Source organism: Dermacentor albipictus, chromosome 10, assembly GCF_038994185.2.
Source record: "Dermacentor albipictus isolate Rhodes 1998 colony chromosome 10, USDA_Dalb.pri_finalv2, whole genome shotgun sequence".
In the NCBI taxonomy this organism is placed as follows: Eukaryota; Metazoa; Arthropoda; class Arachnida; order Ixodida; family Ixodidae; genus Dermacentor; species Dermacentor albipictus.
The window spans coordinates 22,919,276-22,938,577 of record NC_091830.1 but is presented as its reverse complement, the minus strand read 5'-3'; the positions used below and the strand labels follow the sequence as shown (position 1 = coordinate 22,938,577).

Here is a 19,302-nt window from a genome sequence, read left to right as displayed (position 1 = left end):
TGCTGGAGTGGAGAGAGCACCGGCCAAGGGGAGCCGCCGCGTCGCCATCTTTCGGGGGGCAGAAGCACGCCAATCACCGCAGCTTATCTGTTTCGGGTTGTCGTACCTTGCTGTGCGCGTTGCTGTGCGGATACGAAAATCTAATAGTGCGCTCGGGTTTACTCAGTAAACTTGATGCACAAGCAGTTGATATGTTAGCGTTATCCTTCCTATTCAGATAAGGTTGCACATTAGCATTGTATTGCTGCATATTATAGGAAAATTTTATCCGTCGAGCTAAAGGTTAACGGCCACAACCAAAGTTCCGGGGCCGTCTATGCTATGAGGATGGTAAAGCACCGGCAACACCTGATGATAATGAAGATTATAATGAGTACTTGTGTTTGTTGCATGCATTGACATTTCTCATGCTACATTTTCTCTTCATAATTGATTTTTTTTTTGGCACCTTTTATGGTTGATTAATTGCTACACTGCATTATTGAAGGTGAATAAACGCTAATTATTGCGCATTTTTTTTCTACTTAGCGGTAGTCGCATACTGATGCCAATAAAATGGAAGAAAAAATTACTCAGTACTCGGATATTTGGGATTAGGAGACCTCCAATATGGATCGCCTCGTAGCGCACACTGTTGCATTAGAACTTGAAAATCATTATGCAACTAAAAACCGTTAGAAAAGTCTGTAAACAGCGCGGCACAGCTCTTGGCTGGTATGGCCCGTAGGCTGGTATGGGCGACTTCCGCTTCATCAGTTTTTTTTTTGCTTCCTTGGTGACATTAGCCAATAAATACAACTATCGATAACATTCGAGAGGCTACCGATACATGCAGGCGCGGCGTGCGTCGAGGGGTAAATTTTAACATTTGTGAGTCGATGAAAAGCAGTGCCCGAAGAAATAAAGACAAAAAAGTGATCGGTGAACATACGATGGTGCGCTACTCTGGCTCTAGCGGTCGCCGCCGCAGGCACTGAGCTTGCGCGGCACCACGCGTTTCTTCTCACGCTTTTGCGATACCCTCTTCCCCGCTTTACGCCTCGTGCTTCCGCTGCAGCCTCCTCCCCCACTTTCCTCCTCGCTCTCTGATCACTTAGCCGCTTTCCTCAATTCCCTGCTGCATTCCCCGTTCGCTCTTTCATCCACTTCGCTCGTTCGCTCGGTTACTGCGGTAACGCCGACGCTCGACGCAGCCACGGGCGCCTAATAAAGCACTCCGAAAAATTCTAAAGAGGCTCCTGTGCAAGGGACTAAACGTAGCTTTAAAGGTTGTTAGCTTTGGCTGCTGTATGTACTGTTTTGAACGTGGAGACAAGTTCTAGCTGTTGAAGTTGAAGTTGAAGTTTATTTACATCGCCAAAAAATCAACTTGAAACTTGTGACTTGAAATGCCCAATAAGGTTGCAGTGTTGAAAGCAATGATAATAGAAAGTTTTAGGTTAGGGAACTAAAGTGGCTTGCGTACGCATGAGTTAGAGGCCACGGTACTGCACATGCGCAGAAGAGTATGCGCATGCGCAGTACCGTGGCCCCTAGATCTTGCGTACGCAAGCCGCTTGTGTCCCTTAAACTAAAGCTCTACTAAACTCAAAAGTCGATGTGCCTTGCTTTTTGGGCGAACTAGTATTGCCGGAGTACATCTGCACGATGTACTCGTGGATAGTTTTCTTATCTGCTGCCATACTTTATATAGTCCGTGGAAGCGTCTGCATTCGTGGTACATTTCTACTATCTTTCTAGTGAATAGTGTGAGTCCTTTTCCGTTTCTTTTTTCTGTAGTGTTGTAAATGTACGGAGGCAACGATTTATCATCTATCATTCGGAGTAGCGCGCTCTTATGTAGATCAAGATTGTTTCTCAACTTTTAGCGAATAAGCAAGAACAATACGTTACAGCATGGTTCATAAGCAACTATCCCAGCAACAAATATTTTCATACCCCTTCATTTAAACGACGTAATGCAATTTTATGCTTTTCCCGAACCCCACACGAACTGTATGCGGAAGTACTTGCACATGTGCTACACAACGGTTTCCAAATAAATACCGCCTCTATGCACTGCGAAATCGAAAGTCTAATTCCCGCGCAGGTCCCGCAATTGCGCATGATTAACGCGCACTTCTACAGGTTGCTATATGTGGCCACCAGGATTGGGGCGTCAGAGATTTCCGTATGCGAGAAAGTGCTCTGCGACCAGGAAATCGTGGATAACGAGATGCCTGTCGCCTTATCTCTCGCCCGAGCATTGATTAGACTGTCACGTTAAGTCGGCCAAGCCAGCTTGGCGCACAGAGCGAGTAAATACGATTACCCATACATTGCGGAATCCCGACCAAGCCAGAGACCAGACTGGGCTACATGGCCTACACGAAAACTGTCATCTCCTTATAGGTAACACGGCAACCCTTCGAAAGCGCTTGTACCACATCTGTTATGGCGTCTTATTTTATTGAGTCTGCCTCGGGCCTCGTAACGCTAGCCACGCCAGACTTCCTAGTGCCTCTTCAATGTGATGCAGTGTCTTCTTTTTTTGTTTTCGAGGTTGATCCAAATTGGTTGGCCAAGCCCAAACGCAAGTGCTACTTCTGCGCACAGGGAGACCGGCGATAATTTGCGATTCCAAGCAACTAGGTGAAACGCATCTCGCGCTACGCGAGGAGTTTGCGGTTCTCAGAGAACGAACCCGATTGCCTGCAGCAAGCGATGACAAGGAACAACTCTGCTCGTACTCGCCTAGTCCTAAAACGAGATACTGACGACTTAATTGGGTGCCAAGTAATGTTTCTTTGCCATATTCTTTACTGTTACCTAGGTACTTCGGTTTTGTTATCGATTTGTTAGAAATTAGAAAATGCGCGCGACAAGCATGGCTGTTTTGGAGCACCTTACTGATGGGAATTTCTGCACACTTCGACGTTTCATTACTAACGCAACGGCCTCTTCGAGTGCTTTCTTCAACTGACCGCGTGCAGGGTCGGCGTTAGGGTACCTAAATACCAGTCAGGTACCTTAGGGTACCTGACTGTCTCATACTAAAAAAAAAACAGTGATTAACAGACGACGATGAAGAAAGCGCGATACCCACACAAGCGCTGACACACCGCTGAACATTAATTAAATATTTAACTATACTGAGCAACGCGACAGAGAAACACTTCCGGTAAATATATAGAAAGCCACACGGGAGCGCCGGAACCGGCCGGGCGCATCGGCGACGAAAAGCGAGCCTGAAACCTTGTCGCGTAGGAAGCAGAGCGAGAAAAAAACATAACGGGTGTGTCAGGAACACAAAAGCAAGGATCTATCTGCAGAGAAACGTAGGCTAAATAAAAATGTGTTCTTTCCAAAACAACAGTTTGTTCCCATCAAGAGCAACAGCAACTTTCCTGATGCCACTTACCTTCTTCTCTCTCAATATTACTCCATTCGTTTTCTGCCATGTATTTCTTGCAGACACAATAAGCTATGACACCCTGTGTTATCTCACGTAACCGGTGTCAAAGAATCTATCAATTGTCGCTGACGGTTTGGAAACAATAAAAGCCGGATTACAAAAGGGGAAACAATACGTTTTGATTAACAAATCGTTGTTGCCCTAGGGTCAACGAGAGGATCATGAATCAAAATTTGTTGCGGTCAACACCTCTACTACCACAAGGACACAAAAGATAAGAGTCACAGGACACGTGTTGCAGGATATGTACATCTCCTGTGCAGGTGTCCTGTCGCCATGTGTCCTGTGGCTCTTTTCGTTCCGGTCACTGTCTCAAGTGGTGTCTGGTCGTGACATAGGAATCCTAGTTACACTAATCAATAGTTCAGAGCAAACAGCGCAACTTAAAATCGCGGGGGAGGGGGGTTGAATGGCCTTCTGAAGGAGGTTCGCAGCATTAGGAACTTTTTCACAGAGTTTGAATGTTTGTTTCTTTACTTGGCAATATATTCATCACTCCTAGAAGTAATCCTAGTTAAACAGATCAATAGTTCAGAGTAAACAGCGCAACTTAATATCGGGGGGGTGGGGGAGGTGGGGGGTTGAATGTCCTTCTGAATGAGGTCCGCAGCATTAGGAACATTTTCACAGAGCTTCAATGTTTATTTCTTTAATTGGCAATATATTTAACACTCCGAGAAGTGCGTTTTGTAGCCTTTTGAATCCCAAGCCACATGGCCCAAGCATCTGGAATTCCTCCATGGGCGAACGTTAAACCCAGGCCAACAGCCGAAATCGAACGCGATCAAAGACCGTAGTGCATGGGTCTTAAGCAACGCTACTCAGGTGACTAATGAGCCGAGGAGTAATGAGGGCAGTGGTCGGGAGAGTCTGCAACAGAAAGCTCGCTCTGCAGGAGGCCACCGTTTAACGGTGCGGCGAATACAGAGCCATACTCCTACAGCTGACGGCACCACCTATCGGGTAGGCCGGTGAACGAACCGTACCGTTTCGTGATCTGGACGCGATAAGCGAAAGGGTTCTTTCGTTGTGAGCAGTCAACCAGCGGTGTATGTAGGAGCCATTGTGGCGGGAGAAATCGAGGTTAGTGCCTACCGCGGCCGAAAGTGGCTCCACCTACATTTCTTTAACTCTCTATTTTTTTTTTGCGAGATAGTAAGCAAGACGAATTGATGCGCATAGACCGCAAAGACAGAAGAAAATTTTATGAATGGTTGGCTGACGGGGTTTAATGTCTCAAAGCAGCGTGGGGCCCATAGAGGCGGCAGCGTTCTTTATATCCACCAAATGAGTTCAAACACTCGGGATTATTTGAACCGAAAGCAAAGCTCCACACGCGATGATTTTTGTACTTCCTGCTCAACGCAAGTGCCAAACTAGAGTTACTTATTGTACCATGCTAACTGTCTTCAGCGGCCTTGCAATAGTCCTGCCCGCGGACGCTGGTGACTGTAACTAAGATGCATATACACATATGTGAGCTAACTAGCTAGTACGTCTACAACACGTTCAACAAAAATAGCACCACACCTGAACGACCACGGGCGTGCGCCTGTACCAACATTGCCTTTATTCCAGTTGCCGTCTCGGCTTCGAGGGCATTACAGGGAGGAGCGGGTTGCACAGTTAAAGAATATGACATTCAAATAAAATGGAACTCGTAGAAACACATTAACCCGGTACGGCCAGTGTGGCCATGCGCGTTGCTGGTAGAGCTTTGTTGCCAGTGAGGTCAGCAGCTGCACACATGTGCCTCGAGATGGGCGGGGAACTTGCTGAAGCCAAATTGCGGCCTGTACATCCGAAAGCTTCCTCCTCCGCTCGCTAGACCGTGTGTTACGACACCACTGTCAGTGCGCGTAACTAAAACTATCAGCACGAAAACTGGTCAACGGAGACGTTGGCTTTGACCTCCACACGTTCATTGCCTGTGACGGTCGGTGACCGCCTGAGGAGGGCCGCTGTAGGGACTCGGGTTGCAGACGCGCTGACAGCAGACGGTTGCGTGTTAGTCACGAAGGCCACCAGGGCCGTTGACTTCCGCGGCAGAAAACATAAAGCATGCGCGAAAGTCATAAAAAGGCAGGGGATTTCGGGCCGTAAAAGTCACGCACGTTTATTACGAAGGCGCGGCTGGGAAGCGCATGGGATAGGCGGAAGCCTCTCGCATCTGAGCTCGCTAATATATAGACTCTCCGGGTGCTTATAAAGTGTTTCATCACTTGTGGATGAACGTATTGCACGCGTATTGAGATAAGTAATCGGGGGATCACTGCGATATTTCTTGTATGGTCTTCAGACAATTTGTATAGACTTAGTTCAAAGACTCATGCCCATATACTATTCGTAAACTATTGTTTATGAGCAGTCTAGAGACAAATTGTACATCGTACAGTAATTGTACAGTTTACCTGTCTTTAGTTCATTGCTGCAGATGACTACACAGCAATGTCTAAGTCACGAACGTCGGGACTGAATGTGTGGAGAATAGCATACGATAGGAACACAACACGTAAGCTTTTCGCTGGACTGTAACCTCTCCATTGCCAACCATTAAACTCTCTCTAACTCTTTTTGTCTCTCAGTTAAAGTCAATATGCATAAGACGTGCCCACAACGTGGCACCTATGACGCGTTTGCAAATCCAGCAGTTGCTTTCGGCTACTGCAGTAATTAAAAGTAAAGCCTTCGGAACTCCTTCTTTGTCACTGAGACACACTAACCGTGGTAGCTTAGTGACTTGGTGTTGCACTGCTGAGCTCGGGGTTTCGTAGTAAATCCCGACCACAGTGGCTGAATTTAGATGGGAGGGCTATGCAAAAGGACTCGCGTACTTAAGTTTAGCTGGCAAAATTTAATCCTGAAAATTCTGTTGTGGCATGCCTCATACATCATTGCTTTGGCACATGGATCTACATGTCTAAATAGTTTTGGTTCTTGTTCTTTTTCGTTACTCAGGGGCAACCATAACTGGTCCATGGACAACCTATTGAAGAACTTGCGTTGCGTCTATGCATTTCTTCAACTTTGTTCTCAATACGCTGTCGTTATTATTCGTAAAAAAAATGTTTTCTTTTTTTTTCGTGGTGAACCACTGAAAGTGATAGCATGGTTTAGCGTCCAGCTGAAGGCCTGAGAACGCTGATGTATAGGCTGCTTCGATAGCAGCTCTTCTCGCCTACGTTGACATGATGAAGAGCACTGTCATTGATGCTGCAACCATTGCACCTCAATGCTGCATGAAATGAGAACGAAGAAAAAAATAGTTTTGCATTTGTCAGCGCTTAAAAAAATAATTATGTAGATTTAGCCATATACATTCCTAGATTTACTATAGGGAACTCTGGCGATTAGGTCGTTCTGCCACCAATGAAATGATGGGTGTTACAGGGGTTTGTCTAATCTTCGTGCTTGCAGCTTCAGACATTCTTGTGGCTTGGTTTATTATGCTTTATCTGGGCCTAAGTTAGCCTAAATATCAAGACAATTTATGCTTTTCTTGATTCGGAAGGTGGTAATACCCTGGAAGCACGCATAATCGCTGCTAATTGCACTGGTTCTGCATGACGTAATGATTTCAATGTCGTACTTTTGTATTGGAGGTTCTGTATCTGAATCGTGCCATCGGACAAATCTAACAATGTGTACTTAACTATTTAAAACGCAGTACTTTTTTCAAAAGGATCGCTTTGCAAAGTGACGAACCAATTTAAGGCCGGTAGGAGGAAGTTTAGGCAAATCCATGTACTTCTTATCATTCCCATGTCGGATCAACTGTCCTGCTTGCAGCTTCCGTAGACACTAGCACAAGAGTTTACTCTAGTAGTTGTATGAAACTATACGGATTTAGCAGGATGCTTACTGTAAGTTCCGCTCACACCAGTGTGTGCTGCATGGTCTGGGATGTGCACAACTGCTCAGAGAGAGAGAGAAAGGGGGATATGAGGAAGGAAGGGATGTTAACCAGTCAAGAGTTCGCTTGGCTACCCTACCCTGTGGAAAAAGAGAAGGGGAAGAGAGAGAAGGGCGAGGCAGAGAGGGGGGTAGAGAGACATGAACGGACAGTACTAGAGTAAAAGCCGCTCGTACAAGCCAGACGTTCTCAGAAAGCACAAAATTGTCTTCTCTGCCTTCTGGGCCGCACTGAGCACAACTGCTCATAACGCATGCTTATATCTGTGCGAACGACACCCGTGCCAGGAACGCAGGCCAGCACGCTAACTATATGTAGCTCCTGATCGAGGTAAGCGTGACTTTGCGTCCACTTGGCGTCTCGTCGCTTTTGCAGCCAAACGCGGCGCACACCTCGGAAGACCCAACCTGCCACGCACTGCCCACGCGCGCATGGCGATAGCATGGCTGCACAAGGGCGGCTTGTGCTTTCCTGTAATTGTCATTGCAATAAAAGCATCCGTCAAATTTATTCGTATATTAGTGCGAAAGCATAGGTCCCATGAGGCAGAAAAACCGGCGTTGTCCAGAAGGAGTGGAAGGTGAAATCATCCCCAGCGTGGTTTAAGGTGGACTAAAGTGGATTGGCGTGGAGTCAATTGGATTAAAATCGGTGCATATTAGAGCAAGATGGATTAAGGAGGATTACGGCAGAGTTTATATTTAACGTGCAAACTTAGAGAAGCCATCGTGCTTTCGCATTCGAATCGGGTAAACATAATTATGTGACTAACATTGTTATTCCTTCTGAACAGAAAGAACAGCACAGACATCGTGTCTAGTCGGACGCCTCTGCAACAAAATGACCTCTAAAACGAAGGAATATTTCTGTACCAATTCTATTGTGAATTGTGCGGTGTGCAATCTGTACAATAAAGTGACCTGATAACCCGTGGTTTCGGAAAGCCCAAGCGCTTTATTACGCGTTCGAGTGTATTTGGCCAAGGACGCTCAACGAAAGAATTCTGCCTTGTTATAAAGCATCCCGAATGTATTTAAAACATATAGCACAACACGGAAAGATGGAGGAACAATGTGGAAGGTGCGCTTCCCTTATTGCTTTAGTCTTTGTGTATTGTTTGCTGGTGTGTAAGTACATGAAGGATGACCCACCGAGGAGCCCAAGCATTTACCTCGTTTTCCGGCCTCCACCTATATCAAGTATTACAATGTCACCATGCAAAATTGATGGCATCTCATTGAAAGATGTAAGCACGAAAGGAAGGCATCTGTTATGCTTTACTATTTTGCTTGTGCCGCAGGTACTTTATTAGTTATACACAATTTCCACGAATTTGTTAAAAATTCCTGAGTCTTTTTATTTGTGCAATATCACTGACATTTCTAATAATAATTTAATGATATTAGGTGAAACATGTCAAGAAAGACTTTCAGTGATTTATGACGCTATAATAGTCAAGTACAAACAATACATTTAAGAGCAAATGTGTTGTTGGTGCGGACTTTTATAAAAGGCTTTCTCAATAAGGAACTCATGAATTCGTACAGTTGGATGAAGCGTGGACACGGCTGATTGCTCGGGAGTTCATGAGAACATTCGACAAGGCACGGAATTAACATTAATTGCAGCCCACAATCTCATGCTAACAAAAATTTCTTAATATTAGCAGCGCCTTTAATAAGGCATAAAGAAAACAATATACGAAGAATGCTGCTATTCAATTGAAAAATGTATACCACGGCACAGACGAAACCAGTAGCTCAAAATTTAACACACCTCTTTTACCATAGGCTTTACAGTTCGAGCTGGGTTTCCCTAAATAGTAACCAAGGTCGGTCCAAATTGGTCGCATGAAAAGCGGTTCAGAACTAATTGTTACCGACATCAGCAAGGGTGCTTATGCGAGCACCGATTCAAGTCGGACTGCGTGAACACGGATCAAACATTAGAAAGAAAAAAAAGTTTGTAATAATGAAAACGAGACATAATTTGGTTCATTCAACGAAAATGAAATTCAAAGTAAATTTTTACATATGCACAACCAGAAAAGAAAATACAACATTTTACAATATAATAAAAATAAATACCTATTTTTCAGCGCCCACTATAAGACGCCCCGGGGCGTTCACGCCGCTATCACTGGTAATGCAGTACAGTTTTCGATGTGTGCAGAAAACCGCGCTCGTATACTTCACCTGTTACAATTAGGTCCCCTCATACGTTGAGTTGTTTTGCTTGTCGACGTTTGTCTAAATTTAGTGGCACGGGTAGTTTTATCCTTTCTTCACCTGTTGAGTCAAAAGTAGTGAGTTACGGCCAACAGGCAATTGATTTCGTGCGGATGAGCTGGGCTTCGGGCTTGGTGTTTGACATGGGGGCCCACACTGCACACCCCAAGGTTTCTTCAGCTTCCAAATAAAGTATGTTTTGTTCAGGGGTGTGATTTCGAAATCCGTATGACAGACTTTCTGCTACAGCGCTTCCCGCGTTGAAAGCTCGATTAGCCCATCAAGTCGAATGGGGCTGCATTTGAATATACAGCTCCAATGGCAGGCCACCCAAACAAACTTCACGCTTTTGAGAACAAAATGACGTCGCCTGTTATTTACGGATATGGCGCCACAGTATTTTTTCTTCCACCGGGACTGCTCACTCTCACACAGATGGTGATAAGTTCCACTAGTCTCTGAGCAACCGCCATGTTTTGAACGCATGGGCTTCTATGGAAGCTTCGCCTGCCTGGTATACTTACCTTGCAGTAACTCTGCTTTGTGGACATGTCACGTGTTAGCGGCCTTCAATGACCGGTACGAGAAATACGGCATCATTCGTACAACTATTCACTTAGCTTCAAGCTTACGACAAAAAAAAGCAAAAGAAATGAAAAGGAGACCGGCAAGCCTGAGTTAGTGACTGTCCCTTGGAGAGAAATAATGTGACAGTGTTTACATCGGGCGGAATCTAAAATGTCGCCCACAAGAATCAGTATAGAGCTTGTAGGCGGCGGCCACATTTCGTAGGATCCCTGTGGGATCTGGGGTAAGCAACGGGCGTAATAATGTTCAGCCGGTTCTTATCGCAAGCTTGCCGCCAGAGTTCAATCGTCGTGGCATTGCCGCCAGCTGCGACATCACAATCCGGCCGCGTCTGCTCAGGCCGTACTAACAGATAGTGACAGATAGCGACGGGGATCGAGATTAAGTGCACCTGCTCTAAATGCAAACGCGAGAGCAAATGGTTACATTCAGCACGAAAGTCACAAAAATGGCGACAAGGCAGGCAAGTTCGAAATAACTGTCCCATGGTAGCAACTCGCGGTAGTAGTTACTGGCCTTTCTCCTCCAGTAGGAGTTACTACTCCAGCGCGGTTCGTTGAGCAAGCAGGCCTTCCTGCGTTTGACGTAATAGTTCTGCGGAAACCCGCAAGGTGCAGATAAGTAATTAATAAAAAGAAAATTAGACGTTCACATAACCGTAGCATTTGCTACGAAGGAAACCCAAACAGGCTCCTCGAAAGAAAAGCCTCGCAGTTGAACGAAAACTCGTCCTGGTCCGGGACGACTTGAGACGTCTACCTTCGTAGCAATTGCTACTATTGGGTGGACGTATCATTTTCCCTTTATTACACCTTTAATCTGTTTAAACCAATCAACACTGGCTACGATTAGTGAAAGCTTCATTGCGAAACATCCTTTTCTCAGCCACATCGAGGACAGACAGGAGCGCTAGAGCTCGGACAGATCACTACAGTGAAGGATTTTACTTCGACAGTACTCACATCTCCGTGTTCTCCAGTAGGATACAACCTGGGTGGTTTAGTGACGGGAGGCACGAATTCCTTCGCTGACCCAAAGTCAAAGCATTGGCGACGATTCCCGCACTGTCGTCCCATGTAGAGCACACATGTAGGTGAAGAGGCATGAAGACACTGGGACACAACGTAGTCACTTGTCACACCCACAAACCGCCATATTCTTGGTAGATTTCGGAAGTGCTTTGAGTCTGGCGAGATTCAGCGTGACTTGCGCCAGACCCATGGGCGTTGTTGCGAGCCAAAATATTCTTGTTACAGTACCAAGCGTGCTTTCTTATCGCAGCTACGGGGACGTTGTTGCCCTTGAACGCCGACATGTCTTACGCTAAGTTCGCGAAATATCGCGAAAGGACCCGGAAAAATTGTTGTGCGTGAATAAGCACATTGCATCCACCAGAAGACACTTCGTGCCATTTTGATATACCACCCCGTCGTCAAACGGCGTAAAGCAAGCCCTATTTTCGTATTCCGCGCAGGCCTTGCAGCCTGCGGCTGTTTAAGCAAAATATAAATAATAAAACTGTATCAACTTCAGTGTGCCAATTGTGATTGCTGTTGCGGTATTTTTACAACTGATACAATTATAAAATAAATCTATTTTTTGTTGCGAGAAAGAAGCGAAAGCGCCTTCCCTTTCGCTCCGCTGAGTTTGGTCGTCGGTTTCGTGTGAAGGGGCGATGGCTGACGGTAGCTCAGCTCTGCTGTCTCAGCCGCTGTTGCGTGCAGATGGTGTTCTTGAGTGCTGTGCCCATTTTTCGCGGATTTGGCGGCACTATCCGCCTTCACTGGAAGGCCCCGACCTTGGAAAACATTGGAACCACACCAATCTTTTAGGTGTCAAGAAAGGGCGAGCTCGGATCAAATGCCGAGACTGCTACGTCGGTGCATCACAAGACCCCCGTGCGGCATCCTTCGATTGGCCCAAAACAACAGGTAAGCGATATTCTGAATCACGAGTGTTTGATTTGATTAGGATATCAATTATGAGGACTATGGACTAGGTCCTCATAATGCTCCCTCGTGACTTATTTCCTTTCTTCGTGCACACCACTCAAGGGCTTCGCCGTGGAACATGCGCAGCAGCCATTTGGCCTTGGTGTTGGCCTGTACACGTCTACAGGGGCCGGAACAGTTTAACGATTCTAATTCAAATGTATTCTTTTTCGCGCTTCCTTTGGGATCCGAAAAGCACTCCTCGCTCACAACTTCATCGCGATCTATATGAGTCACGAACAGTGGATGATAAAGGAACAGAATTGACAGCAAACAATCCTCACATTATACTCAGAGTATCATGTGAAGCGACTGGCAGCTAGCGGATGGGCACTTTGCACCGTAGAAGTGGTGTTCCTTGGCTTTCGTGCAAGTGTGTGAATTGGTGATGAATTCTCGAGGGGGCAAAGCTCTTGCGAACGATATTTTTTTTATCATGTTCAGCAACTTTTGATGGTTACGGGAGTCTAAAAAACCCCAAGTTGTCCAAATGAAACCTCAGTCCCCCGCTATGGCGTGCTTCATAATCCTATCACAATTCTGCCACCTAAAACCGCAGTGCTTTTTTTCCCCTCACGTTAGCCTCACGACGCTCTTCTGTATGTGCATCGGTGGTGATAGCAAAGGCAAAGTCGATTACCGCAACACCCGTCATACAAGCACGCTGGAACCGCCCCCACAAGATCCACATGAACTTAGTTCGACTAAATTCTACTTACCTAGTGAAACTTATCTGAATTCTTATCAGATTTTCTTTACGCGAGTAGAAATTGTGTTGAAATATTTGCGACTAACAGCTGGCATCGAAGTTAAATTACACATTTAAATATCAACATATGAACGGCGGCTGTATTTTCGCACAGCGCCACCGGCTCTGAGCCGTTGGAGCGTACTGTACGATACGACAGCCTAGTATTCGGAGACGGGCGACCATGTAAAGCCGCACAGAATTGCACCACTTCTGTAAAGCTTGCGCATTCGTGCATTGCATTGCACTGCGAGCTAAAAGCGGCGCGTGTGCCTAATACGCCTGTAGTGCTCTTGTGCCATACGTAGCCCGCAAATGGTGAAAAGCACTGCGAAGAAGCACGGCGACGCTGAAAAAGTACACACTTGCAACATGCGGGATTTCTGAAGGCCCTAATCAAGTGCTCCGCGAAGTACTCCCACAAACATCCTGTTTTTTCAGCCTCAAGCGATGCAGTGGCAGACGTTAATCAGCATTGGTTATTCAGCATGCAACATCTTTCGACATACGTGCACCTAGTGCGAAAGCAAAAAAGAAAAACATGAAAGATCAGCAATGCTCAGAAGGCTTTAACATAACGAGCGCATCTACACTTTACGCTCAAGCTTTGACATTTGACTTTGTCTTGACATTTTTTTTACTTCTGTGCAACTGCTGTGTTCCCGCTTCCGAATCGGTACTGCCTTCGTGATACTGTGATCATTCACTGCCGTGAAATTATTGCAGCAGCAGCATCAGGGAAGAAACGTAAGGTTAGCTTTGGATATGCAGTATATTGCTCACTTCGATTACGTATTAAATTACCAAAATATTGCATGTCGACAAGTTCTTCACTGCTAAAGATACGAAACAATCGAGCACTTCTATACTACATTGATAACCAAGGAGCAGCTGCATATTTTACCGTTAGAAAAAAAATTAATGACCACTTCGAAGACTGTGTTTTTCAGCCCTTTAAGGCCTGCGGATTTTTGCGTACCACCTTTTTAAGTAATCTCCTAGCCGGTTATTCCACATATCTTAGTTAACTTCAAACGTCGCGCTTTACCACCCTTGGGGTTACCATCTGTTGGACGCTGCACTGCATGCCATGTTGCAAATAAGTCGCTACGCAGTTCAAATTTTCTTCCGCTATGCAAATTCTTATCACAGAGCAAGAGCCAGCCAGTAGTTTTCTCCTCCACGCTAAATACTAGCAACCTGTGGTATGATGCCAACTTCAGCTTTGGGCAGGTTCCTGACACGGTCTCAATATGAAGAGGTAACTTGTATATTTCGGCTACTGACGACACGATAAAAATTATGCGCTAGATGTAGAGGTGACCCTTGGCTAACTGAAACATTGAGCAGATTCCACGCACTGTGGGAATCGACCCTATGAGGAGCACTTTGCAGGTAGCCGGCTATGTAGCATTGTTTGTGGTTCCGCAAAGGGTTACGAGCTTGACCAGTGTGTTTGTGTAAATCCAGTATTTGTGTGTGTTTGCGTGTGTGACGCGAGTATATAGTTAACTAGAAGTAACGCGAGTGCGTGTGTGAGACGACAGCATGAAAATGACGACGATGGTAACGACGATTGCACGATTTCTGCGAACGGTCGAATTGATGTAAACGGGCGGCATCGAGGTGTGAGATGGGTAAGAAACGCAGATACAAAAGGTTCTGTGCCAGGTTTGTGCGTGTTTCCAGAAAAGAGAACGTGTCTATTTGGACGAGGGAGTAAGAATATTCAGTCACAATTAGGCTGTGGATGAGCTAATGTTCACTAGAATGCAAGCTCGAATGGTACAGGTCTTTCAGCGCGGCAGTCATTACAAAGAGGGCATAATTGCTTCAACTGCACACCTTGGACGTCTTTGTGTCACAGTACACGTGTTTCGTGCAAAACATGTACACCTCTGTTAAAATAACTCAGTGCATTTGCCCTCTGTGAAGAAGGATGATCAGCGAAGCTGTGTATGTGGGTTCCTTAATGGCGAACTGCATCTCCAGCTTGGGTCGGCCCGGCATTGCACTAACTTCGGGATCGGCCCACGTATGGGGAGTTTTTCGCTTACGACACGAAAATTTCCTTGGACGGTAGAGGTTTACAGCTTCGCTGTAAGAAGAAAAGAAAACTCGCACATTTCAGCCGCACATCTTCAATGCGTGTGCGCGAAGAGCCCACTTTACAAGAACCACTCGAGTCGTGGTGCCCACGTTTGTACACGAGAAATTTTTTTGGCAATGTGCCCAGAGAAGTGCCAGGATAGAAGCACGGCATCATTTCGCATCAGTCGATATCTGCTTCCCTTGTAATTATGAGCACTGCCAGAAACACGCAAAAAGCATCTGCCTATAGAGCATTGCATTTACTTAAAGAATTAAAGTTATAACTTTCAAAAATACACTTATGTCACCTTGGCACATTTATGGCTGGTCTACCATAATTTGTGAATCAAGCGCCCAATCTCCGCTTCATTGCTAAATCACAGTAACCAAGGCTTTGCTTAACAGAGATCAAAAGTTCAGCGTAGCTTAACCTCAGCTCACAAAAACAACCAAGGATGGAACAAGGAGCCTGCTATGACGTAATGTCGTCTTACCGATGACCCCTCGCGTGAACCCTCTTTACAAAATGTGGGTTATGTCAGACAGCCGAAGAGTAAATACGCATTCGGGAGACCGCGAATATACAGAACAACAATCGGTCTGCCTGCGTGTTTGATTTGCAAACGTGACGCCTTCAAGGGTCAAGTGAGTGGAGGTGCAGAGAGTTCGACATTTCTTTGGTAGCAACGGCTTCGAGCGTTCGTTCCGCATACTCCGTCCTTCGTGGTTCGATGTTTTTTTTTTCCTCTATGCCGGGTTGCTGTGTCTTGTGTAAGAAGCTGGATAGTTCAATCGATATTGCTCAAGTCGCTTTCACAAGACTAATGGGCCATTCCCTAAAAGGGGGTCTCACTCACTCACTCACTCACTCACTCACTCACTCACTCACTCACTCACTCACTCACTCACTCACTCACTCACTCACTCACTCACTCACTCACTCACTCACTCACTCACTCACTCACTCACTCACTCACTCACTCACTCACTCACTCACTCACTCACTCACTCACTCACTCACTCACAACGCTTTATTATGGACAGTGGCCCTTGAAACACCAGCCGCGACTTTGCTGCTCGCCATGCGAACGTGATGCTTTTCGACGGGCCAAGAATGTGCCGAATCAGTAGCATAAGTTAGTCTGACGACACTGCCAGAGTCGACTTACCTACATGTACTTGCCGTCTCGTTGTATTGATTCCGTTCGAACCGAAACACCAGGCTGAGAGACGTTGAGCAAACGGAAAAGGAACTGGCTCAGTAGAGACCTCGAGGGTGGATTTAACCCCTTTCCGTCAAGAAGTTTGGTGTTGGCGTTGTCGCGCTCTCGTTCGTGAGCGCGTACTTTCCGTCTGGCCTCGGAACGTTGTCCCGGCTTCGCTTTGCGAATTCGATGTCGAGCAGCGCGAAACCGATCTTGGCAAGCGCCTTGTGTCAATTTGAGCCGGCAAAAACTGTTTCACTGAGCCGATGTCTAGGTGTTTACTTCTGCAGAGTGCGCTAATCTTTAACGGGGGCATCATTCTGCAAGAATAGTTGTGACCCTGCTAAACCAATCGTGTTTGTTTAAAGTCGTCCTCCTCACCATCATTATGGTAGGAACAACATCTGTCGTCGTCTGTACGACATCGCTGGTGTCAATACACCCACGTTTGCACTTGTACTTTGGTGTTTTCTCAGAAATTCAACCATGTTCATTTAAGTTCATCCAGTCGCGACCGACTAAAAAAAAAGATATATTGCGATGTATCACATAAATTAAAGAAAGAGAGAAGCTCCGTTTAAATCTTCGCCTTAATTACCGCACTGAAAGCGGCTTTGCCCCGCCCTTGCTTCAGTTCAAAACAGGCAAGGGCCGGGGTTAATGAGCGGAGAGGCGACAATGACCCGGAATTCCTGGGAGCTAAGAGAAAACAGCGACGTTTAATGAACCACGGTTCGGGCGCAGCGTCCCCATAGGTCGTCTGGATGTTTGCAAACGTTCGGTGAATAATTGGCTTGACCGCCAGCGGGCGTTGCATGTGAGTAAGTGCAGATGTTCATCGATTGAACCTTTAAGGAGCGGAGGAGGCTGGAGAGATGGTGCGTCGAACTAGCCGCGGTCGTCGCTTGAAGAGCTCCCCGAAGTGGGACGAGCAATTCTTTATAGCAAGATATACAACTGGCGAAGAATGAGTTCTGCTGTGCAGAGTGAGAATAAATGTGTTGCTGAAACGAAGAACCGTGGAGACTAATAGTGCAGGGCAGACGGAGACACTCGACGGAGAAGTGAGGCTAAAATATTTATTTTGCCTCCTTCCAAATGCGAGGTTCAGTGACTCGTATTTTTATTCCAACAGCTTCAAAAGAATCTGCGCTTACGGCTGTCATTTGTGTGCGAGCGTGCGTGCGTATGCGTTTGCGTGTGTGTGAAGTGTTAGAAGAAGAACATGTTTATTTCCTTGCATAATTAAAGACATCACTCGGAAACTTAGCTTTCGGCACTGCAAGGCTTCAGCTGTCTTTCGGCCATTAAACTCCGACTGCGTACGCTTGCGCCTGCAGTGGGAGTTTAATGGCGAAACGAATGCCGCGATAGGGCAACGGTTCTCTACAAATTCTTTTCTTGGATCGTAATTAGAGCTCCTGATCGTTAACTTGAGTGATGCTTCACATACGTTGTAACCGGTATGGGCCACTCATGAGCGGTTGATACTAAGAAGGCAACAAAATGCGAACCGATGGCATTGTAGCCTTACACATAGATCGGTGAACGGCAGCGCGCTCAGAAGACGAAGTACACAGACAGTGTCAACCATCTATCGCTGGACTCGTAAGTCAGTTTATCTTGGGAAAAGAGATGGTACATCTGACTAAACGTACATCTGAAGAAAGATGCTTTATCATTCAAAGAAAGATAAAATCTAGTCGGTCCTTACGTTATGCCTTGTTTAGCTGGTCGCGCTCCTTTTTTTCTGTTGTTTTTGTTGTTCTTAGACCGCATGTCCAGGGAAATTGGCCAAGAGCCGTGTAGTTTGCGTTGGTTGGTGCGGTTCGTGTACTGCGGTCGTTTATCTGTGCTTGACCAAACAGGCGACCGCATATATCATGTAATTTCTTAGAATATCAGGGAGGAAATAAAGTACACATGATGTTGATGGAAAATTTGATCGAAAACGAACCAGCGGTATATGAACGCGCTTCTTCTAGGTGTCCTCGAACGAAAACTCAGGTAACCGTACGAGGTGATGGGGGACCGTAGCAAGGTGAGCAAAACATAAAATGGGCAATGCGCAAGGGAAATGGTCAGGAACGCGTGGCCAGCGCCACTTCAAGGTTGTGTGTTTTATACGTGATTCTGCAAGCTCGTGACTTTCCATGTGTTGCTCGCGTTGTGCCCGTTGTGCGCTTAATTTGCGTGCGCGATCGCCAAAGCATGCACGCGCCAACTGCTGTACAGATCTGGGCGGGACAGCGTCTTTGAGGCTCCTTTCGGCGTCGTCCCCTCTGCAAGGGTTGTATAGCCTGGTCGGTTCAATGGGTCATTGGAGCAGCGTCGTTCTCTCACTCACAGATTTGCATAATCCAGCGACGCTACACGCGCTCTTAAAACGTCGTGCACCGGAACTATAATTGAGTATCCGCCCATCCCGCTTTGGTATGTTTATTATTCCTCACATTTTGGTTTTGCTTGATCTTGCTCGGAATGGCTTGTTAGGAGGTGGAACCAACTCGGGTACGCAAGAAAAAGCAGCGACTTATTTTTGTCACTTGGGCAGGAAGAAGTATCTGGCCTCTGCCGGTCGTGTTCGAAACAAGCTCCACCTTTAAGCGCGTCTAAGATCTGGCCGACTCGACTTGTCCGTGACCTTCATCGTACGTTCTGTAGTAAAAACTTTATGCTCACTGGAGGCTGGTGTTCTGAACCTAAAAATCTAGCTGTGGCTTAGGTGGGTCGGTCACGTTCGAAGCTGTCAGAAGTCTCTTCCGACAGCACCGAATTCGTAATGCCTTTGGCCGGGAAGCCCACCTTCTAAGCAGCTGGAGTAAGCGTAGCCGTGACTAATCTGTGCACTGCATTTTGATTGATATGTTCGTTTAGTTGAATTTTTACCTAATAGCAGAAATGTAGGGTACGTGGATAAACAGCTGGTCATAGGCCAACTTGAGGGGAATCCCTGCTCATTTTACAGGCTGTCGAGGGTGGTACTGCAAATGCAAATGAGAGCCATTAAACAAGGATGCTAAATAAGCGAAATAACACTATCAAAGCAAAGCATGTAAACAAAGGCTAAAGCTCACGCACAAT

General features: G+C 46.2%; 2 protein-coding genes across 9 annotated transcripts in view; one reads left to right on the top strand and one right to left on the bottom strand.

The window, feature by feature from the left end:
* Nucleotides 1-11,766, bottom strand: part of B9d2 (B9 domain-containing protein 2) — a 969,675-nt gene extending 957,909 nt beyond the window's left edge. Inside the window, exon 1 of the mRNA XM_070527020.1 lies at nucleotides 11,146-11,766. The gene's annotated coding sequence lies outside the window, so the exon portion shown is untranslated. The remainder of the gene's footprint in view (nucleotides 1-11,145) is intronic.
* A 39-nt stretch (nucleotides 11,767-11,805) lies between these two features.
* Nucleotides 11,806-19,302, top strand: part of LOC135921697 (uncharacterized) — a 381,860-nt gene continuing 374,363 nt past the window's right edge. For 3 of the 8 annotated variants that reach the window (XM_070527014.1, XM_070527012.1, XM_070527011.1), the window contains exon 1: nucleotides 11,976-12,114. Coding sequence is in view for 4 of the 8 variants with exons in the window: in XM_070527008.1 (XP_070383109.1) it covers nucleotides 11,859-12,114 (256 nt within the window). In the remaining 4 variants the exon portion in view is untranslated. Of the gene's footprint in view, nucleotides 12,115-19,302 lie in introns of all 8 variants that reach the window. The other 5 variants (XM_070527008.1, XM_070527009.1, XM_070527007.1 and 2 more) reach the window with 5 other exon arrangements.